The sequence below is a fragment of the Melozone crissalis genome, unplaced genomic scaffold (assembly GCF_028551555.1).
Source record: "Melozone crissalis strain CALT ecotype California unplaced genomic scaffold, PUWL_Pcris_2 ptg000357l_1, whole genome shotgun sequence".
In the NCBI taxonomy this organism is placed as follows: Eukaryota; Metazoa; Chordata; class Aves; order Passeriformes; family Passerellidae; genus Melozone; species Melozone crissalis.
The window spans coordinates 155,588-175,399 of record NW_026536102.1 but is presented as its reverse complement, the minus strand read 5'-3'; the positions used below and the strand labels follow the sequence as shown (position 1 = coordinate 175,399).

At 44.3% G+C, this 19,812-nt stretch overlaps 1 protein-coding gene across 1 annotated transcript in view; it reads left to right on the top strand.

Annotated features, from left to right (window-relative positions):
* Positions 1-19,812, top strand: part of LOC128949966 (inositol polyphosphate 4-phosphatase type II-like) — a gene marked incomplete at its 5' end in the record, with an annotated part of 99,435 nt that overhangs the window by 10,838 nt on the left and 68,785 nt on the right. Inside the window, 3 exons of the mRNA XM_054294858.1 lie at positions 11,122-11,252; positions 14,292-14,396; positions 17,629-17,737. Coding sequence (XP_054150833.1) covers positions 11,122-11,252; positions 14,292-14,396; positions 17,629-17,737 — 345 coding nt within the window. The remainder of the gene's footprint in view (positions 1-11,121; positions 11,253-14,291; positions 14,397-17,628; positions 17,738-19,812) is intronic.

Sequence of the window (19,812 nt, the reverse complement as noted above, 5' to 3'; positions counted from 1 at the left end):
GCCTGGTTTTTTCTTTGTCGCCGCAGCAGGATTGGTGAGTTCGGGCCCCGTCCTGGGGACTCTCCGGCTTCCCCTCTGCCTTTTTAACTTTCCCTAGGGGTATATGCCCTGCGTTGGGGACCTACCCCCCCGCCTTCTCTCCTTGAGGTTTTTCCTCGTCCCCGCGCCGTTTTTGTTTTCTCTTCCCTTTGGGTGCCGGATTTCCCCAGACGTGGGGCCGCACCCATCACCCAATCTCTTTTTCCCTCCGGCTGTTTACCCAGACTTTGGGGCAGTGGGGGGGGGCAGGGGCCGGCGGCAGGCGGCTCATTGTTTAAGTTCTCGTTGTTTCCCGGGCGTGCGGTTGCGTCATCAGAGGATTTTCCCCCTTTCTAGCGGTAGCAGTTTCTGCTCTAGAAAGGCGCAATGGGTGCCGGCTTGGGAAAATCCCAGAAGGAGGTTTATTATGTTGTGAAGGGTTTGTTGCTTGGGGGTGGTCAGAAAGCCCGCAAGCAGGAGTTAAAATGTTTAGTTAAGTGGGTATTTTCTAGGTTTCCCGAGGTCTCCCCGGAACGCGTAAAAGAGCCGCGGTTTTGGGCAGCCGTTGTGGCAAAATTAGAAGAGGCCATAAATTCCGGGGAGACATAACTAGCCACCGTGGCGTATTGCGCGCGCAGAGTTCATGCGACACTCGGCGTGCCTGTGGAGCCTAAGAAATGTCCCGCGGTTTCTGGTTTGTCCCCTCGTTCTCCTCGTTCAGTTGCCCTTGTCCCCCAAACCTTTCCCTCGTCCCGTAGGCATGAGCCCTCGAGGAGGATTTTGAGGGCCGACCAGAGGCAGGGGGTCCATCCTGCCCCTGCTCCCCCTCGACCGGCTCGGCCTCCCCCTTCGAGGAGCCCTGGCCAGGCTCCTTCTCTTCCCTTACCCTCTACCCCGGTCCCCAAGTCCCCGGTTCCAAACCCCAAAGTTGTTCGGTTTTGCGACGACCCTCAAAAGGGGTCCCTTGGTGCCCGAGATGGCGGCGGCCACGCGGCCGCTCCCGCCAGGGCTCTTTCTTCTCCTCCTAACCCTTTCCTCCCTAATGCTAACCCTTTCCTTCCCCTGGACCGAACCTCTTTTTCGGTTGTCCCTCCCCCATCTCTTTCCTCTGCTCCTTCCATTTCTCCGCCCTCCGATCCTCCGTCGGCTCCTCCCCAGGTTCCTCCCCCAGTTCAGCCCCCTGTTTACTCCTCCCCTGCTCCACCTTCATACTCTGCTCCGCCTCTGAACTCCACCCAGGGGGCGGAGAGGGGCGGTGTGCCGCGCCCACTCCCTCGCCCTGCCCCATTGCCAGACTCCGCCTCAACCTCCTCCAACTCCGGTTCCCACGCTCCCCCTTCCGGTTCTCACGCCTTGTGTTCGGGGTGGGGGGGGATGGATGACTGGAAGCCGGGGCAGGCGCCTTTATTGGAAGCCGCTCCGGTTACGTACCACCTCAGCGGGGAGGGGAGCTCTCAGGCCCAGTGGGTGCCTTTAGCACAGGCCCGGATTAAGAAACTGTGCAAGGCGCAGAAGGACTACTCTCGCGGGTCTGAATACTTCTGGGGTATGCTCCGGAATGCCCTTGCACAGGGAGATCAGGTGCCGGCGGACCTGAGGGCCCTTTTCTCTAGTTTAACAAGACCCATGGAGTTTAGGGTCTGGGTGGGGGAATGGAGGAGGGAGATAGTGGAGGTTCTCCCGATTCTTTGGGGGAATCCTTCAGTGTCTCATGACGCGGACGGTTTGGCAATTTCCCAAGAATATCTTTTAGGCGAGGGACAGTGGGCAGAGGGGATAGCTCAAGCAAAGGCCTTGTTCTCGTCTCAGCTTGTAGAGACCGCTAAGGCAGCAGAGCGGGCCTTTTATAAGCTAGAGGTGATGACCTCCCAATGGGAGGACGATGAAGTCCGGCAGGGGCCGCAAGAGCCTTACATGGTTTTTATCGAGCGCCTCTACAGATACGTGGAGGCCCAGGCGACCGGGGACGACGACAGGGAGAAGATGCTCTGGAGGATGGCGTATAGCAACGCCAACCTAGAGTGTCGGAAGGCCATCAGGAGGCTCCCTCGAAGTCCCCGGCCCACGGTGGAGGCCATGATAGAGGCCGTGGTAGGCCAGGTATCCTTACCATCGCGGCCTAAAAGAGCCTCAGTGGCTTTTGCGGAGGACCCCGAACCGGACTTCTTTGATATAGAAGCTGCCCCCGTTGCCGGGCCCCCAACACCCGGGTCCGGCAGAAGATCAACAGCCACCCACCCCTGCCACCTCTGTGGCAAGACAGGGCATTGGATGCCTCAATGCCAGATACGATTAGATTATTTGGAGTATAGAAGGAAGCGGGAAAAGGAGGAGAGTAAGGGCACAAAAAACTAGGCCTGGAGCCCAGCCCCTCCCTGCGCGAAGACAAAAATGCGGCAGGCCACTTAAAAACAAGCGGGGAGGGAGGAGACGACAGAGAGCTGCCGTACACACTGCCGGATTTGTCTTACTTAGTACCAGACTTGACACATACCTGTGGTATTCAGCCTACACCTGCGCTTGACACCATGTCCTCTGTCCCTACAGGCTGCAGCTAACTAGGGACTTCTATCTCCCTAGTAGTGACATCCAGCTGGTGTCTGTCGACCTGCAACACCCGGGTCGCTGGAGGAAACTTGGACGTTGCAGGTGGACAGTCGTCGGGGACACAAAGCACACACCGCGAGACATTCACATCGTCCCTGGTCTAGTAACTACCGACCGGGACCATTTCGCGGTAGGGCTGTACTGTGTCCGACCCCCACTCTTCCTCCCTAAGGGACAGATCATTGCCCAGGCTATTCCGGTTCCAGATAAAGATAATTGGAAGAACTCCGTGGAGAGGACATCGCCTCCGACAGTAGCCTGGGCACAGCTGGTGGGGAGGGAGAAGCCCCGCCTGACTTGTCAGCTCTCGTTGGGAGGGGACAGAAAGATCGTGAGGGGTCTTTTGGACACAGGTGCGGATGTGACGATCATTCCCTCTCGGGAGTGGCCGTCACATTGGGACTTGCAAAGCGCTGCGGGCACAATCTCAGGTGTTGGGGGCCTTCAATTGGCCAATCAATCTAAGAGCATTGTGCAAATTAAGGGGCCCGATGGGCAATTGGCCTCTATACGCCCGTTCGTTTTAGATTACACCGAGCCTCTCTGGGGAAGGGACCTACTAGCCCAGTGGGGAGCCAGAATTGACCTCCCAAAGGCTCCCCAGGTTTTTCGGGCAGTGGCCACTGAGGAGCGCCAGACCTGGAAGCTGAATTGGCTGTCAGATAAACCAGTACAGGTCTTGCAGTGGCCACTCAACAAGCAAAAATTAAAAGCGCTCAATGAGCTCATTCAGGAGCAGTTACTGAAAGGCCACCTGGTGGAGACAATGTCACCTTGGAACTCCCCAGTGTTTGTCATTAAGAAGCCTAATAAGGACAAGTGGCGGCTCCTGACCGACCTCCGCCAAATTAACGAACAAATAATGGACATGGGTCCTCTTCAGCCAGGGATGCCTTCCCCAGCAATGCTCCCCCAAAACTGGAATTTGGCAGTTATAGATATAAAAGATGGTTTTTTCCAGATTCCCCTGCACCCAGACGATGCCCCGCGCTTTGCGTTCACGGTTCCATCCATCAATCGTGAGTCCCCAGCCAAGCGCTATCATTGGCGAATGCTTCCGCAAGGCCTAAAGAACAGCCCTGTGATCTGCCAATGGTATGTCGCTTTGCTGCTGTCACCCATACGTACAGCCCTCGGAAATGCCGTCATCATTCACCATTACATGGACGACATCCTCGTGTGTGCACCCGACCACAGTCTGCTTGCCCATGCGCTTGACCTGACAACCAATGCGTTGGTTGCTGCAGGGTTCGAGCTCCAGCAGGACAAAATTCAGCGGATGCCACCTTGGAAATACCTGGGCCTCGAAATCACAAAGCGGACCATTGTTCCGCAGAAATAGGCTATTAGGACAAAAGTCCAGACCCTAGCGGATGTCCATCAGCTGTGTGGGTCTTTAAATTGGGTGAGACCCTGGCTAGGCATTTCAACTGAAGACCTAGCCCCCCTTTTCAATTTGTTGAAAGGGGGAGAGGGGCTGAGTTCCCCTAGGGCTCTCACCCCAGAGGCAGGGGTGGCTTTGGAGAAGATACAGAAAGTTATTTTGGCCAGGCAGGCCCACCGTTACCATCCGGGCCTGCCCTTCAAATTTATTATACTGAGAAAATTGCCACATCTCCATGGCGTGATACACCAGTGGGACACCAGTGTAAAGGACCAGGGGCTGGGTGACCCCCTCTTAATTATAGAGTGGGTGTTTCTCAGCCACCATCGGTCCAAAAGAATGACACGGCCACAGGAGTTGGTAGCCGAACTGATCCTCAAAGCAAGATCGAGGATCAGGGAGCTGGCGGGGTGTGATTTCGCATGCATACATATCCCAATTAAATTAGAATCAGGACAACTCAAATTAAAGACCTTTGAAGAACTGCTGCAAACTAATGAATATCTTCAGTTTGCACTCGACAGCTACACCGGGCGCATCGCAGTAGATCGGCCGGCCTACAAATTATTCAATTCGGAGTTTAAATTATCGCTGAAAAAGGTTCAGAGCAGGAAGCTGCTGGATGCCTTGACAGTTTTCACAGACGCGTCTGGAGCATCCCACAAGTCAGTAATGACTTGGAAAGATCCTCAGACTCAGCAGTGGGAGACTGATGTTGTTGTGGAGGGCTCTCCACAAGTTGCTGAGTTGGACGCAGTCGTCAGGGCATTCCAGAGGTTCCCTGGGCCTTCTAATTTGGTTACAGATTCTGCATATGTCGCAGGTGTAGTGTCTCAAGCTGAGTCTGCGGTTCTTCAAGAGGTCACCAGCAAAAGATTATTTGAATTGCTTAACAGGCTCGTCGAGCTAGTCTCCCACCGCGAGCACCCTTTTTATGTTATGCATGTGAGATCACATACTGATCTGCCCGGGTTTATTGCGGAAGGCAACCGTTGTGCCGACTCTCTGGCCGCGGCTGCTGTTACGCAGGCCCCTCTCCCAGACGTGTTCGGCCAGGCTAAGATCAGTCACCAACTTTTCCATCAGAATGCGCCTGGCCTGGTCCGGCAGTTCAATCTGACACAGGATCAGGCCAAGGCGATAGTGGCCACATGTCCCCAATGCCAACAAGATCAGATGCCTACTGTGGCCTCAGGGGCCAATTCCCGAGGTTTGGCGAGCTGCGAAGTGTGGCAGATGGACGTGACGCATGTCCCATCTTTTGGTCGATTGTGTTACGTCCATGTCTCAGTTGATACCTTCTCTGGGGCTATCTATGCTTCTGCCCACACAGGTGAAAAGGCAGCGGATGTGCAGAAGCATCTGCTTCAGGCATTCGCTGTCTTGGGCATCTTTAGGGCCCTAAAAACAGATAATGGCCCTGCGTATACCTCCAAGGAGCTGCGGAGCTTCCTGTAGCAATGGGGAGTAGTCCATACGACTGGCATCCCCTATTCCCCAACAGGCCAAGCCATGGTGGAGAGGGCCCACCAGAGCTTTAAGAAGATCTTATCCCGGCAACAACCGGCGATGAAGGTGGAGACCCCCCACGTCCGGCTGTCAAGGGCATTGTACACGCTTAACTTTCTAAATTGCTCTTTTGACAGCCAAAATCCTCCAGTGGTCCGGCACTTTGGCAGTCACCAGCAGCTGCAGCCTAAAGCCAGGCCACCGGTTCTTGTAAAAGATCCGGAGACCTGGCGGACGGAGGGCCCCTTTGACCTGGTGACCTGGGGGAGGGGATATGCCTGCGTGTCCACTCCCTCAGGCCCCAGGTGGATTCCATCTAAGTGGGTCAGGCCCTTCGTCCCGAAACAGAGGACTAAGAAGGAGGCAGTACCACAAGTCCGGCAAGCTTGTTGGCGTTGGCGGAGGAAACCACACCATCAATCTTTGTCTTTCTTTCCGGATCTTCCCCCAGTTACAGAAGAGCCCTCTCCTCCAGCTTCTCCTCCACCCCTTGACCTCCTATGTCATGTTTCCTCCCATTCACCCCCTGCTCCAGCTCTTACCCCCTGTATGTTTTACTTAAACTGGTTGTTTGGAGAAGAACCATTTTTGTGAATTCGTCATACTTTTACTATCTTATCTCATTTCAGTTACATCTCCCCCATGGCCCCCGTTTCAACATCGCTGACTCCCAACCCTAGCCTGCTAATGGCGATCATGACGACCTGCGGACTCCTTTTGCCACCTTCGGAGCCGTGGGTCATCCCCCAGCGGAAAGTCAACGTCTGGCGTGCCTTGGCTCAATCGTTAGGACAGGACAGTATATGCCTAGACACAGGCGCAGCAGAGGACCCGATGTCACCTTGTGGGGATCCCTTTCTCTCCAGGCGAGTTTCTCCCTGCCTTCTAAAGTGCCTTTAATGCTATCCTAGCCCAGAGCCTCACTATCCTCCCCAGTTGTGATTCCTCCAACGCCTGGAGAGACGGAGTGAGCAGGCTAGATCCTGCACCCTCCGAGCCCACAGAGTTACATTTCCTCGGTTCGACCAATGCATCAATTTGCTTTCAGTTTGATTATACAATCACCCCCGTCGAGAGGGGTAGTGAGGTAGTGCTACAGTCCAAGTTAGAATACCAAGCTAAGCAGTGGTGTAAGGCTGTCCTAAAGATCCTCGGCCCCACCACTACCAGACGGACCCCTTACTCCCTTCCCCGAGGCGTGTTTTTAATTGTGGCGACCGGGCGTGGGCAGGCATCCCCTCTGGCCTGGTCGGAAGGGCCGTGCACTTTTGGCCGGCTGACACTGTTTACCCCCAACGTCACTCAAATTATCAATTGGAAGAAGACAAACATCACATCTAAATTGGCTAGACCTAAAAGAGATCTCAAGGATCTCATTGAGGATTGTGATGATGAAATTACTCATTGGTCACACTCAAAATCCGTCGCCTTTACCATCTTGTTGCCTTGGGTATCGGTGGCGAAGGCTCTAGGTGAATTGGGCTGTCTAGAGTGCTGGGTGGCTAAACAAGCAAATTTTACTTCGGCCGCGCTCTACGACCTCCTCACAGACGAGGAAATAACAAGGAAGGCGACACTCCAAAACAGAGCAGCAATAGATTTTCTATTGCTGCTCCATCATCATCACTGTGAGGAGTTTGAGGGCCTCTGCTGCCTGAACCTATCCTCTCGAGCCGAGGACGCCAGACATTCCATCAAGAGGCTGCAAGACCTTGTCCATCAGGTCAAGCAAGAAACCTCTGACTGGCTGGGGGACATTTTCAAGGGTTGGGGCCTCAGCGGGTGGGCCGGTTCCATAATAGAATCTGTTTGCAAGGTTGTTCTGAGTTAATTAGTACTTTTAGTTTTCATTATTTTGATCCGCGGTTTGGTCCAGAGACTAATGGTCAGAGATACCTCAGCATCTGTCAACCATGCCGCAGTCCCGTCGGACAAGCCCATCGAGCTGGAAGACCTCTCCTCGGAGGCCGAAGAAGCTACAGATGAGGAAGGGGCGACTGCACCGTCCTTCGACCACCCAGGGGCGGGCGGATTCCAGCTCGAAGAAAGCGAGGCCTGGCCGGACCAGCCGCGAGATCCTGAATTTTAAGTTTCTGTGGACTTCCCGTTCTTTTTATTTTATTTGTTAAGAAACGGGGAGATGTTGTAGTGTGTTTTTAAGTTTCTTGTTTTGTTCCCCCATTTTAGGTATTATTCTCTCCCTGTTCTTTGTAAGATGGTTCTTCCCCCTCCAGTTTTCCCGCCACAGAGTCTTTGGCAGTTATGTTACCACGGTTACCCCTGTCCCCCTTATTTGTCAATCTCTCAAGTTACATAACTGCTCCTCCCTTATCCCACCATATAAGTAAAGTTTTCCTCCTCCCTGGGCCCAGTCAATCACCCCCCACTCCTCCCTGCTTTCGAGAACATTCTTCTCTCTGGGGTCATAGTTGGCTGGCGTCCCAGGGCCCCTCCTTATTGGATAAGTTCTTGTGTCAGTTTTCTTATGTACCTCCCCACATGTTCCCCTATTGGTTAGCTGGGCTTCCCCTCCCGTCTCCACCCCTTCCCTGTAAAACTCTGTCTCCCCCCGTGTTCGGGGCCATTTTTGCTGTGGGTTTTTCCACCTGTTGGTTTGCCCTGTGCTGCATGTGGGCTCTTCAATAAACCGACGTTTTACCCCCAGCAAGTGGTCGCCTCCTCTCTCGTCTCGTCCAGCGCGAACCCAAGTCCGCAATCCAGCCCAGCCCGAGGCCAGGATGCCAAGGGGGGCTGGCCTCAGATGCGCAGGGGCGTCGGCCGCTTTACCCCTTCAGCTAGCCGGACTTAGGGCCGTGTACGCCCTCGCGCACTGATGTTTTGCAAAAGTAGATTTCAGAAGCTCATTTTGCTTAGCGGAGGCCAAAATCACTTAGTCTTCTAGGTTTTGAATTTGTCATGTTTGCTTTACTAGGAAACACATCATTAGATTTTTGAAGCTGTATGTATAAAAAATTGCTACTTGGCCTTCATACAGCATTTTCAGCTTATGTGCTTTTTAATAGCACAATTGTTGTTTGACACAGTTACTGGTTGAAGTGGATTTTTAAAGTTATTCAATGAAATAAGTTAACATTAAAGTATTAAAATATTATTAAAAATTTCAACAATTGTATTAGTGTGAACTGTAAACTTTTTCAAAAATGGAAAATATTATGGTTTTTCCACTCTGTGTACTTTTAGAAAAGGCCTTTCATGTAATAATAATAAAGCTTGGTACTGTGGAGTATTGTTGATGGAGTTTAGATATAGAAAAGACAACTCTTTTTTCATTCATAACTCAGAATTTTATGGAGTCAACAACAGCAGTGATAAACTGTAAAAAGACCACGAGACATAAATCCAATTTAAATGCTCTGTCTTCTATAATTTCATTAGAAAAAGAAATAGATATAAAGTGAGGCTATGAGACTGTTTTCTATGGAAGTGTCTGCCATATAATCCTGTTTTCTAATGGTTTTGATTTTGCTGGAGTTTAAAATGCAAATAAATTCAGAAATCGTAGTCTTTAAAATTTCCACGCTGTGTATGCTCTAGATTGCTATAGCGCTGTACTCTCACTTTAAGCATTGTTGATGTGTCTTTTTTTGCCACATATTGAAGACTGAATTTTTACTTCATTGATTTGTACATGTTTCTGAGGAGAAACAAATACCAACCTTGTCACCAGTAATGGGGACAGGATTTGATATTTCTTGAAGACCTATTAAAATTAATATTCCCATTGCTATTGATGTCAGTGGAGTTAACTCTCAAACTTCAGTTTGAGACCAGCAGCTCCAGGCATGAGCTTAGATGGAGGCAGGGATGTAGTTCTTGGATAGAATACTCTATTCCTATACAGAAGGAGTAGTAAAGTTTTGGAAGCCAGCCAGGTCCAAACATTGTTGCTAAAACTATTAAATCAGACACCATAAATATTAAGGGCCAAAACATTATCGCTGCACATAAACAAAATTGCATACCCTGACAAATTTTACACACTTTGCTGAGAAGGAAGCCCTAAGATTTTAATTGAAAGGGAACCTCATGTTATACTGCTAAAAACTGGCAAAGAAAATGGTCCCTGAGAATGTTTGGTTTATCCTCTCAAATCCCTTCGTGACAGATTGTTCTTATGCTACAGCATTAGCAGTTTGTATTGCTGGAGGAAAGTTTAATTGGTTCAGCTTCAGGAGCAATTAAATGGCAGAAAGTAATAATATCGTTAACATAGACTGTCAGCAAGTCCACGTGTTGTGTCTTTGTTTCCATGTTGATATTTTCAAGAACATGTACAAATGCAATGCTTTAATTCCGCTTCCAGTGCAGTCTCTCTGGTTTTGATTGTCACCTACACCAGGAGCAGAGGTCTGCCTATGGAGCTTGTTCTGACTGCACTGCTCACACTAATGCAAAGCTAATAATGATGGGGAAAGCACCACCAGTGTGTTGCTGTTCCATTTAAGAAGTCATTTTAAGGCTTTTTTGACTAATGGTCAGATCTGCTGCTCACATAAGTGAGCTCTGTGTTCCTGCGCTGCAAGCTCACTGGTCCTTTCCTCCCTCTTTCCACCTCTTCTACCCTATTTTTGCTTTTTCTTACATAATTTTTCTGTATGCAAGAACTGTCTTCTGGAAGACTTTTTGGAGACTTCCAAGAATTACAGTGGAACACTCTTCTTGATGCTCCAAGGAAAATAATGAAAACTGGTTGTGTTGCAAACATTTTCTCCTGTTAAATTCCAGATGTTTGAAGACTGACTGAAGATCTTTTATTTTCCTTAAAAGCAGGTCCCACAAAATGGCTTTGGGAGAGATACAGGAGAAACTTCCTCTGCAAGAGGAAAAACCAAACAGAAAGCCCAAAATACTAAGCTTGTTTGTGCAGGAAATTCAGATGATCTCTATTTCACTCAGGTCAGCTCTCAGGAGTGTACAGGAAAACTGATAATTTACTAAAGGATTTCCTTTTGGATTTCCAGTGACCTGTTTGGTTACCACAGCAGTACTTTTTTGACCTGATGAACACTGGACATGACATTTTAGGGAGCAGGTGTTGGGATTTTTTGTGTATATTTTGTTTTGAATCCTGAAGAAATGTGGTGAGAGCTGATGTGTTGATTAAACTGAATTTGTAGAAACACTGCTAGAAATATGTGTTTATGAAATGTTTATGAAAGTATACAAAGAGTAGTGCATCAAAACAACCATACTGAAAGTTTTGCAGGAAAAAGAAACTTTATATTCTTTCCAATGTTGTTTAATATCTCTTGAGATAAAGTTACTTGCTCTGAGCACAACTCTCTGGAGCCTGGAAGCCTTCTTTCCTTCATGAAAGAAGTGGTATTTCATTTTGAAGGTTACTGCATTTATACCAGATGAGTTTTGAGCACAAAAGTTACTGCATTATCTACTGACATAATTTATTGTTTACTTGTAAAAGAGAGATGATAAGCAGATCTCACAAGCAGTCCGAAAATGGATTTTATTTCAATTAGAAATCTTTCTGATGTTTTGTAGCAAACTTGTTTTAGATTAATTTGGATGAACCTTGATAGATTAATGAGTTAATTAGCACCTTCCCTTTTTGCTTTTTGGTACAGGAATCAGGAGCTTAAAGACCTGGGAGAGCTTGCTCCTCACTGGGACAACATGCGCAAAAGTGTAATTGCTCACTGTGATCAGTTGCTGAGCATGTACCAGGACACTCTGGCAGAGCTTGGGAAGCATACAGGTGGGAATCTGTGATTTTATCTGGAACCTTTCAGAGCTTACTAGATTGTTAGCTATAAAATACTGGCATATTCAGTGGGAATAAAATACATAAAAATCTTAGAATCAAAGGATGGTTTGGATTGGAAGGGACCTTAAAGATTATCAAGTTCTAGCCCACCTGGACCAGGTTACTCAAACTCCCATCCAGCCTGGCCTTGAATACTTCCAGCAATGGGGCATCCCCAGCTCCTCTGGGCAGCCTGTTCCAGTGTCTCACCTCCCTCCACATTAAAGAATTTCTTCCTTATGTCTAATCCAGATCTCCTCATTTAAGTTTGAATCCCCTTGTCCTGTCATCACATGATCTTGTAGAAAGTTCCGCTCCAGCTTTTATTGTAAGCTCCCTCCAGGTACTGAGGCAGTAAGGTTGCAATTGCATCAGCCTGAAATCTCTTTCCCAAGCTGAACTGTTCCAATCAGCATCTCTGTGGCCTCCTCTGGACTCACTCCAGCAGGTCTGTGTCCCTCCTGCGCTGGGAGCCCAGAGCTGGATGCAGAGATCTTGGTCACAGAAAAGGAGAAATCCGATTTGAGTGTATTAAAAAAAACCAGTCTCTAACTGAAAGTCACCTTTTTGAAAGCAGTCGGTCAGCTGCTTAAATATTTGGTGGGGGAAAAAGCTCTTGTGTTGCACTAAATGTTGTATAATTATTTCCATTTTGTTGGCAGAAGTGACGTTTCTTGTATTTATGATTGTTTGTCATCATCAGAATATCCCAGTTCCAATTTTGGCATCTACTGTCTAGCCCAGTATGGCACTTCCTGATTCTGTTTTAAATAGTATCTATATGTATTTTCAATCTTTGCCTAATTAATCTTGAAAGCGCTCCATAAAGTGTCGTAAACAAGCCAATAAATACAGATAATGACAGATCCAATGTAATAATTATAACATTCAGGAAGATATTGAGGGAACATTTTGAGATTTTAAAAAACAGACAATATAATCTCTTAAACATAAACCCTGCAAGACCTGTGTTGTGCAAAGTGGCTTTCTAAAGGGTTTATAATGTTAAAGGACCCATCTTAATTGGGTCTTGAGAGAAATAATGTGGTCCTGGGAAACTGAGGTCATCCGGGAGGAGCAAATCAGCACATGTAAAAGAGAAAGGGACATTAATCAGAAAACAAAGCAGTCTAATACAAGATTGTATACAAGATCAGAAAAGCGAGCCAGACATAGATTTGATTTAATACTGTAGTTGAACAAATAGTTACGTTGGGAGCACGTTGAAATTCAAGTACTTATGAAGTAGAAATTGCTAAGATTAGGGATGTGAGTACAATTTTAATTCAGACTTTTCAGGTCAACATATTTCAAGGCATGCCAAAAACCATTTTGCTGTTCAGTGTAGCCAGTGCAGGTGTCTTTCTTCATCCTAAAACATCGCCTGAGTTTGTGTTGAATTGTTCAGAAGGGCAGATGGCACCTGCAAATAAAATTTCTCCAAAATATGCTCATGCTTCCCCAGCACAATAATCTCACGTTGGGCTTTTTGAGTGATACCCACTTGAACTCAACCAAACTATTTGGGAATTTAGTGGAGAAGGCTGTTAGGAGACCACCTAATTTCTTTTTGAAGTTGAGAGATTGCTGTGGAAGTATGAGGAAGCCACATTAGTGTTAGACAGCAATTTTGGTTTACCAGCATATTTATTGAAAATGGATGTTTAAGAAAGTTAAAACTATTTCAGATTTGAGTTGTTTTGGCAAACACTTTTATCCTCAGTTATGGGAGAATTTGAGAGAATGTAAAGCATTTTATTGTAAGGAAATATACCAGGAAGATATAAGTGTTAGGAAACAAAAAGCCCAGTAATTTCAGGTAACTCTAAAGCACAGATTTGGTGATATTGGGAGGGAGTGGAACTTTGAAAATTATTTGTTTGTTTCAATCTGCATCATGGGATTTCCTGTCTAATCTAAAATTTTGACTCCTGGCTGTGCTCTTCATCTGTATTAAATTATAATTTTAAGTTCCTAACTTAGGGAGCAGCCTGAGCATGCTTGGCTGGTCTGGAGCATCGTTGGTGCCCTCTGGCAGAGTGGTTTATATTGGGAGGCTCAGTGCTCAGTCCTGTGGCAGTTTCAACAGATAAACACTAGCAAGTCTTGATTGGGCAAGCAAAAAACAATTTAAAATATTTTCTTTATCTTTTTATGTGTTTGCTTCAAAAAAAGGCTGAACCTTGGCAAAACTTATTTAAAAATTCCATCTGAGTGAGAGGAATTTTAGTTCTAGTAATTAATAGTTGGCGAAATGATAGAATGTTGGAAAAGTGGCCTAGGTGAACGTTGGGCTGCCTGAGTTAGAAGACAAGGCCACCTCTCTTTCCTAATCTACACCCTTTTATTTTATACAGATTCTGTATTAAATGTGTTCAGGTAAATTATATTTTCATGCTGTCGGACTTTAATTATTTTTCTTTACGCTACCAAAAAACTACTCAAATTCTAATGTTTTGGAAATATACAGCCATATTAATTTGTTTTGTTTTGTTTTTCCAAGGCATCATGCCTCCTCTGAACAAATATATAGCTTTTCTTAAGATAGTTTGTGTTTCTTTATTTGACCTTTCTAGGAAGAACGCATAGCCTATTCAATACAATACTTTTCTTCAAAGAAAATAATCTTACTTGGAAAAATGCAGTGCCATCATAGCTCTGTAACCTCGCAGTTTTAGCACAGAATATACACAATGCACATTAACTGCTGCGTTGTCTCCAGCAGACTACAGACTGATTTCAGACAGCAGGGAAGAGTATCTGTCTCCCAGAATAAAACAGTTAGATTGCTCTGTGAATTAAATGCTGCTTTGCTGCTTCCAGTATGGATACATGCTGAGACTCAGTGAACATTTCATCTCCTAATATATAATTATCCATTGAAGGTAAATTAAAGACAACTCCTCACATACAAGTATTGTCTCCCTTTAAAAGGAATACAAAAACATCTGGGTGGTTAAGACAATGATTCTTTAAACTTTTGTTTTTCAGGTTCTTCCTTTAAATCAAGCTGTAGCAAAGGAGAAAAAACACTAGAATTCATCCCAATAAATCTTCATCTGCAAAGAATGCATGTGCATAGTCCTCGACTGAAAGGTAAAGAAATTCCCCAAGTATGACTAAGTGTGCTTTGAAACACAGTTTCACTGAAATCTAGAAATCACATCCAAAGTCAAAGCTCTGCAAGGAATTTCCCTGCCTCGTCTTCTGATGCCACAAGTTGTGGACAATTACTGCACATCTTGGAAAACTAGGGGCTGGTTAACTAAATTTCTTCCAAGTTCTTTTCTAAAAACAGATTCCAAGAATGTGCTCATGTTGTTCCTATGACACTTCAAGCAAATAAGTAAATGGAGAATATGTGCTATTTTGGCTCAGTGTTGAGTGAAAATACTGCAAGCTTCCAACATCTCCTGGAAAGGGGGATAACTTTCTCTAACATGGTCTGTGGTTCTTTTTAACACAGAATTCTGTTGTTGCCACTTGCATATGATTTTAGCAGCTTCCTTTACAGATCAAAGATCATATTGATACATATATATGACCAAATGGCACAGTGAATAATTTGTTGATCAATTGAGATCTGATAAATTTGCTGTAACTACAAACACAGAAATTACATTCTGATATGGTTTTTGCCTTATTAATACACTCTGCATCTAAGATTGTAAAACAGGAAATAAAAACAGTGGTAAATTTCCTGTTTTGTACTGTGTGAGTATACATCCACTTCTAAATTGGGACACAGGGGCTTCCAATTATCTGTTAGATACTTGTTGGTTCAATATTTTGTTATTTGTTTTACTAAAAAATTGTGCCTCCAAATATTTCAACAAGATGGGGATTTATAGTGACATAATGTGATAACACAGATTTTAATTTAATGTTTTCAAGTTAATTAATTAACTGAAAAGGATTTTTAGGTTTGTAATGGGGGCCAGAAGCTTAACGTTGTCTTTTCAACAAAACCTCTTTGTGAACAGGACACTGTTCTATTTGCTAAATAAAAAGAGAATTTGAGTGAAATCTGTGACTTACTTAAGCACCCACAACTTTTACAGTACTGGAGTTTTGTTTTGCTTTTTAATGAATTTTCTCCCTTCTTCTCCAAAACCATTTTGCTTTGCACACATCATTAATTGATAATCAAAAAGAGTACAGGAAGAGATAAATGTTAGAATTGTTCTAGTTGTCTTCCAAATTTGGATCTTCAAATTATAAAACTCTGCCTCTGCTAGTTAACTGATGTTCTTCCCTGTGTCTTGTATTAGATATATGCAGGCTAAGCAGTTTGCAGCAATTGCTAATTGATCTGGAATAGGCAGCACTTCGATATGAAGTTGGTCTTTCTCAGCTCATGCTTTGCTTGGCATATATCAAAGGACACCTGGAATATAACCAGGAGAATGATGCTGGAAGGGGAAGAATAAAAATTCATGGAGGTGGCATTTAAACAAGCTAATGATCCATGGAGGTGTCATTAGCCCTTACACTATCAGATATCTTAATTTTGGGAATGCAAGATAGGTTTTTATCCCATCTATTGTATATACACATTGGTATGTGGGTTTTTTTGTGTTTGACATGTATAATAATAGGTTTGCTTTTCCTGAACTTTTGTTTGGGTTGTCATTGAGTACTGAAATGGAAGAGAAAGTGTGCTTAAGCTTTCAGTAGGAGTAGCTTTGAGGAAAAATACTGTTTTCCTATGGGTCAATGGTATCCTTATCCATTTGATAAACCCCACATTGTGCTCTGTTCATCATACTAGAGAACTTAAATCTGTATATTGACATAGCTTTGCTTTTATTTCTGTTTGCAATATGTGCTTGTTTTAAATAGATTTGGTGAACTGAAGTGGTTTTTGTTTTGCATCTGGCCAGTTTAAGACACTGACTGCCTCCTCCTCCTCCTTATTGTCAAGTATCAGTGGAGTCCTAATAGCTGAAGAATATGTATTAGTGATAATCTGTATAAAGACCTAAAAGAATGGGCTATTTAAGAACCTTGAGGCTCACCTTAGGCAAATGAAATTATGTCACTTCTCCTTTTAAGTGGATATTGAAGAGTCACCAACTCATTAGAGCTCAAATCAATTTGAGCAAATGTGTTCTGAGATTCAGCTCAGGAAGTAAGGCATAGTTCATTAACTGTGAATCATTTGTACAGTGCTCATGCTTCTGGGCATATTTATCATAACAATGCAAGTTCTATTTTAGGAGAGGTCTAGATTTTAATTTACATGGGAAACTTCTTTGAGGAATAAAACAGTTCTCAAAAAACATCCTGTAACGTTTCCTTTAGAAATGCATTTTAAAGATGAGGCATTCGGAACTGCACTTTTGTACCTCCAGTAAGTTCAGGTACAAAACAGGTACTTACTGTAAATGTAAATTTTTAAACTTAGAAAAAAATAGTTATGTGGTGTGGGATGTAATTAAATCTTCATCTCCACCCTGAGAATCAATCACGAGCTCTTTGAAAAATGATGTTTCACCTCCAGTTCTGTAAGCATATATCCACAAAAAGAATTCATCCCCTATGTCATAAGGCACCAGGTATATACAGAAAGAGACAACAGATTGTTTTCTCAGCAAGCATTTCATTAGTATGATTTATTTCCTATTCTGGTAGCTTCTCAACTGACTTTGTGTTTATAAACATATATAAGAAGTGTATATCCTAGAGCAGGGCTCACCAATTCAGCATTAAACACCATTATATCTGAAAGTACAGTAGCATTACATCCGAACAAATTCAAGCTAGAAAAGGAATAGGGATTTTTACTAGCCTAATTGACTTCTCTGGGAATGCAGTGAGTTTGTTGTCATTTGAAATCTTTTAATCAAGATTAGATGCCTAAACAAAGAGATGCCTTCACTCAACCAAGAGACAAGCTTGATGCAGGAATTATTAGCTGTGATTCAGTAGTCTCTATTATTCAGTCAGACTATTCCATCAAAATGGTCTCTTTTGACTCTAAAATGCTTGAACATGACTACAAGTTAAATAATGAAAGGGGCAATAGAGTGGAATACGCAATGGGCCAATTTACTTGTCAGCTTTGTAAACTGCAGAGCTGGAATATTCTTCTACTCAGTGGCACATAATTTACATATAGCCATAAATCAAATGAACTTTTTAAAGTGTGCAGTGGCTGTATAGAAAGATTGATTAGCTCTTGGGCCTTCTTGGGACATGGATTATCAATTATTCCCTGGAAATTATATAGACTTGTCCTTACTTTTTGTGGAATAGATGTCATAGTGTTTCCATGATTTAGGGATAGAAGCATTCAGATGTCTGTGTTCCTCTGTTCCCATTCCAGATGCTCTGTATGATGTTATCACTGTGGGAGCCCCAGAAGCACATTTCCAAGGATTTAAGAATGGTGGTCTCCGGAAACTGCTGAGTAAATTTGAGGCTGAAAGACGAAAGTAAGTATTCTTTCCAGCAGCTGGGAAAATACCATTAAGGTTGCATTAAAATGCTATAAGCTCACTGAATAACAAAACAGTTTATCCTGCTGAATGAATGGAAGATTAAAATCTGGTAGGATTGAACACTGCATTCATAAAATATTCCCCTTTTTTCCCCTGCTTTGATGAAAATTGAAACACGCTCTACTTCTTGTGTTAAGACCAATTTTGAGTAAACACAGGAAATTACCTCAAGCTGTGCTGCAGGGTGTTCAGGTTGGGAGGATTTCTTCATGTAAAGGGTTTTTGTGCATTGGGACTTGTGGTGGAGTCATCATCCCTGGAAGTGCTCAAGAAAAGGCAGGACTCGGCACTCGGTGCTGCGGTTTAGTTGATATGGGGGTTGTTCTGTCAAAGGTTGGACTCGATGATCTTGGAGGTCCTCTGCAACCTTAATGGTTCAAAATTATGATTTTTTTTCCTTGTATTTTAGGAAGCTGGAGGTATATCAGTACTTGAAAACCTGCTGTTCAGAATGAGCGATCTCTTTGGCAATTCTTGTGCTAAGAGGAATGTATCTGTAGACAATTTTTAAATACAGAAATTGTAACTTAAGGTAGCAGCTTTATTTCTGACAGGCCTGGGTGTATGCTAAGGTAGAAGTATTTTTAGTACGCTGTGAAAAAACAAACTACTCTTATTCTTCAGAAAGCCAAAATAAGACTAATCAAAAATAAAGGTTTCAGTTTATTGTGGAGCTCAAATGCTTTGTTCACTGTTGAACATGCGCCAAAGTGTTAGTCACATCTTTTCCTAAGAATTGGATGTATTTGTGTTTGTTGCTGTGGCTGTTCAGATTTTTTCAGTAGTTGTGACTGCTCAGTGCTCCAGCTGATGGTGCCAACTGCAGTGTTACAGCATTCCAAAGGGAAAGCAGGGAGGGAGTGCTCTGATCTAAATTACCATGACAGTCCACAGAAAATTAATTCCATTATAGTCAATGCTCAAAAAAGTTTCATGGATAAAATATCATAGAGAATAAAAGGGAAATTATTCAATTCTTCTGTTGACTTCTAGGTTGAATAGGAGCTGGCATTAATATTAACATCAAACAAAACCCAGCAGATCTAGTTGCTTTGAAAGCTGTATTATTGAGGGGGTCTTGCTTGCCCTACACAGTATAAAAACCCTGTTAAATCTTCAAAAAGCTTTCATTTCCCTGACCACCTCTGATGCTGAAACCTGCCAATGAAACATGTACATCATGTTGATCACATAAGACGCATCGAGAAACTCGGTGTTAATATTCTGCTGTCAGCAAACTGGTATGGGCAGCCTCATCCCCATCATATGAGGGCCTAGAAAGTACATGTTTTCTGTTGAAGAAAATGTCTGAAGACACTTCTTAAAGTATTTTCTCCTTTACTATCTGATTAATGCAGTTGCAATAGTGATTTGTGGGTTTTTATCATAAAAATTTATAACTGAAGCCGCTAGATATAAATAATATAATAGACATAATCCTTTAAAGTTATATGATATAAAGTAGCATTACAGTTCTCACAGTGCTCACCTTTCAGAAAATGAACCATTTCTTACTACATTCTCAATCTTATAATGGACAAATTTATTTCACTCTGGCGACAACAGTGCTACTTTGCATGCACCTGTTTATTTTGCTGGATAAAGGTGTTTTGAGGACACCTTGTGTCCCCCGGGGCACCTTCTGCAATTTGAATTTCCTGTTTTATGATGGGGCTAGATTTTCTGAAGATTTTGTTGAAGGAAGAAGTGACACCTTGCGATGTCAGTCAGAATACAGAACGAACAGGAAAAATGCAGATTCAGCAGCCGTTTTCTCTAGGCTAACTGAGCTGAAGACCTAATGCAGGACGTGGGAAGAGACTAGTTCTCAGCCAATCCTAGCAGCTGTCTAGATGTGACAGAATTGCCTTGCGTGTTTTTGACCTTCAGTCTGATTATTAGAGCAGTTTATCAAAATATTCAACAGTGTCAGCATATTGCAATATATTTCTTGCGCAGTCTTAGACTTGTGGAATTTGCAGACAAAGAGAAACAGTTATCTGGTAGCA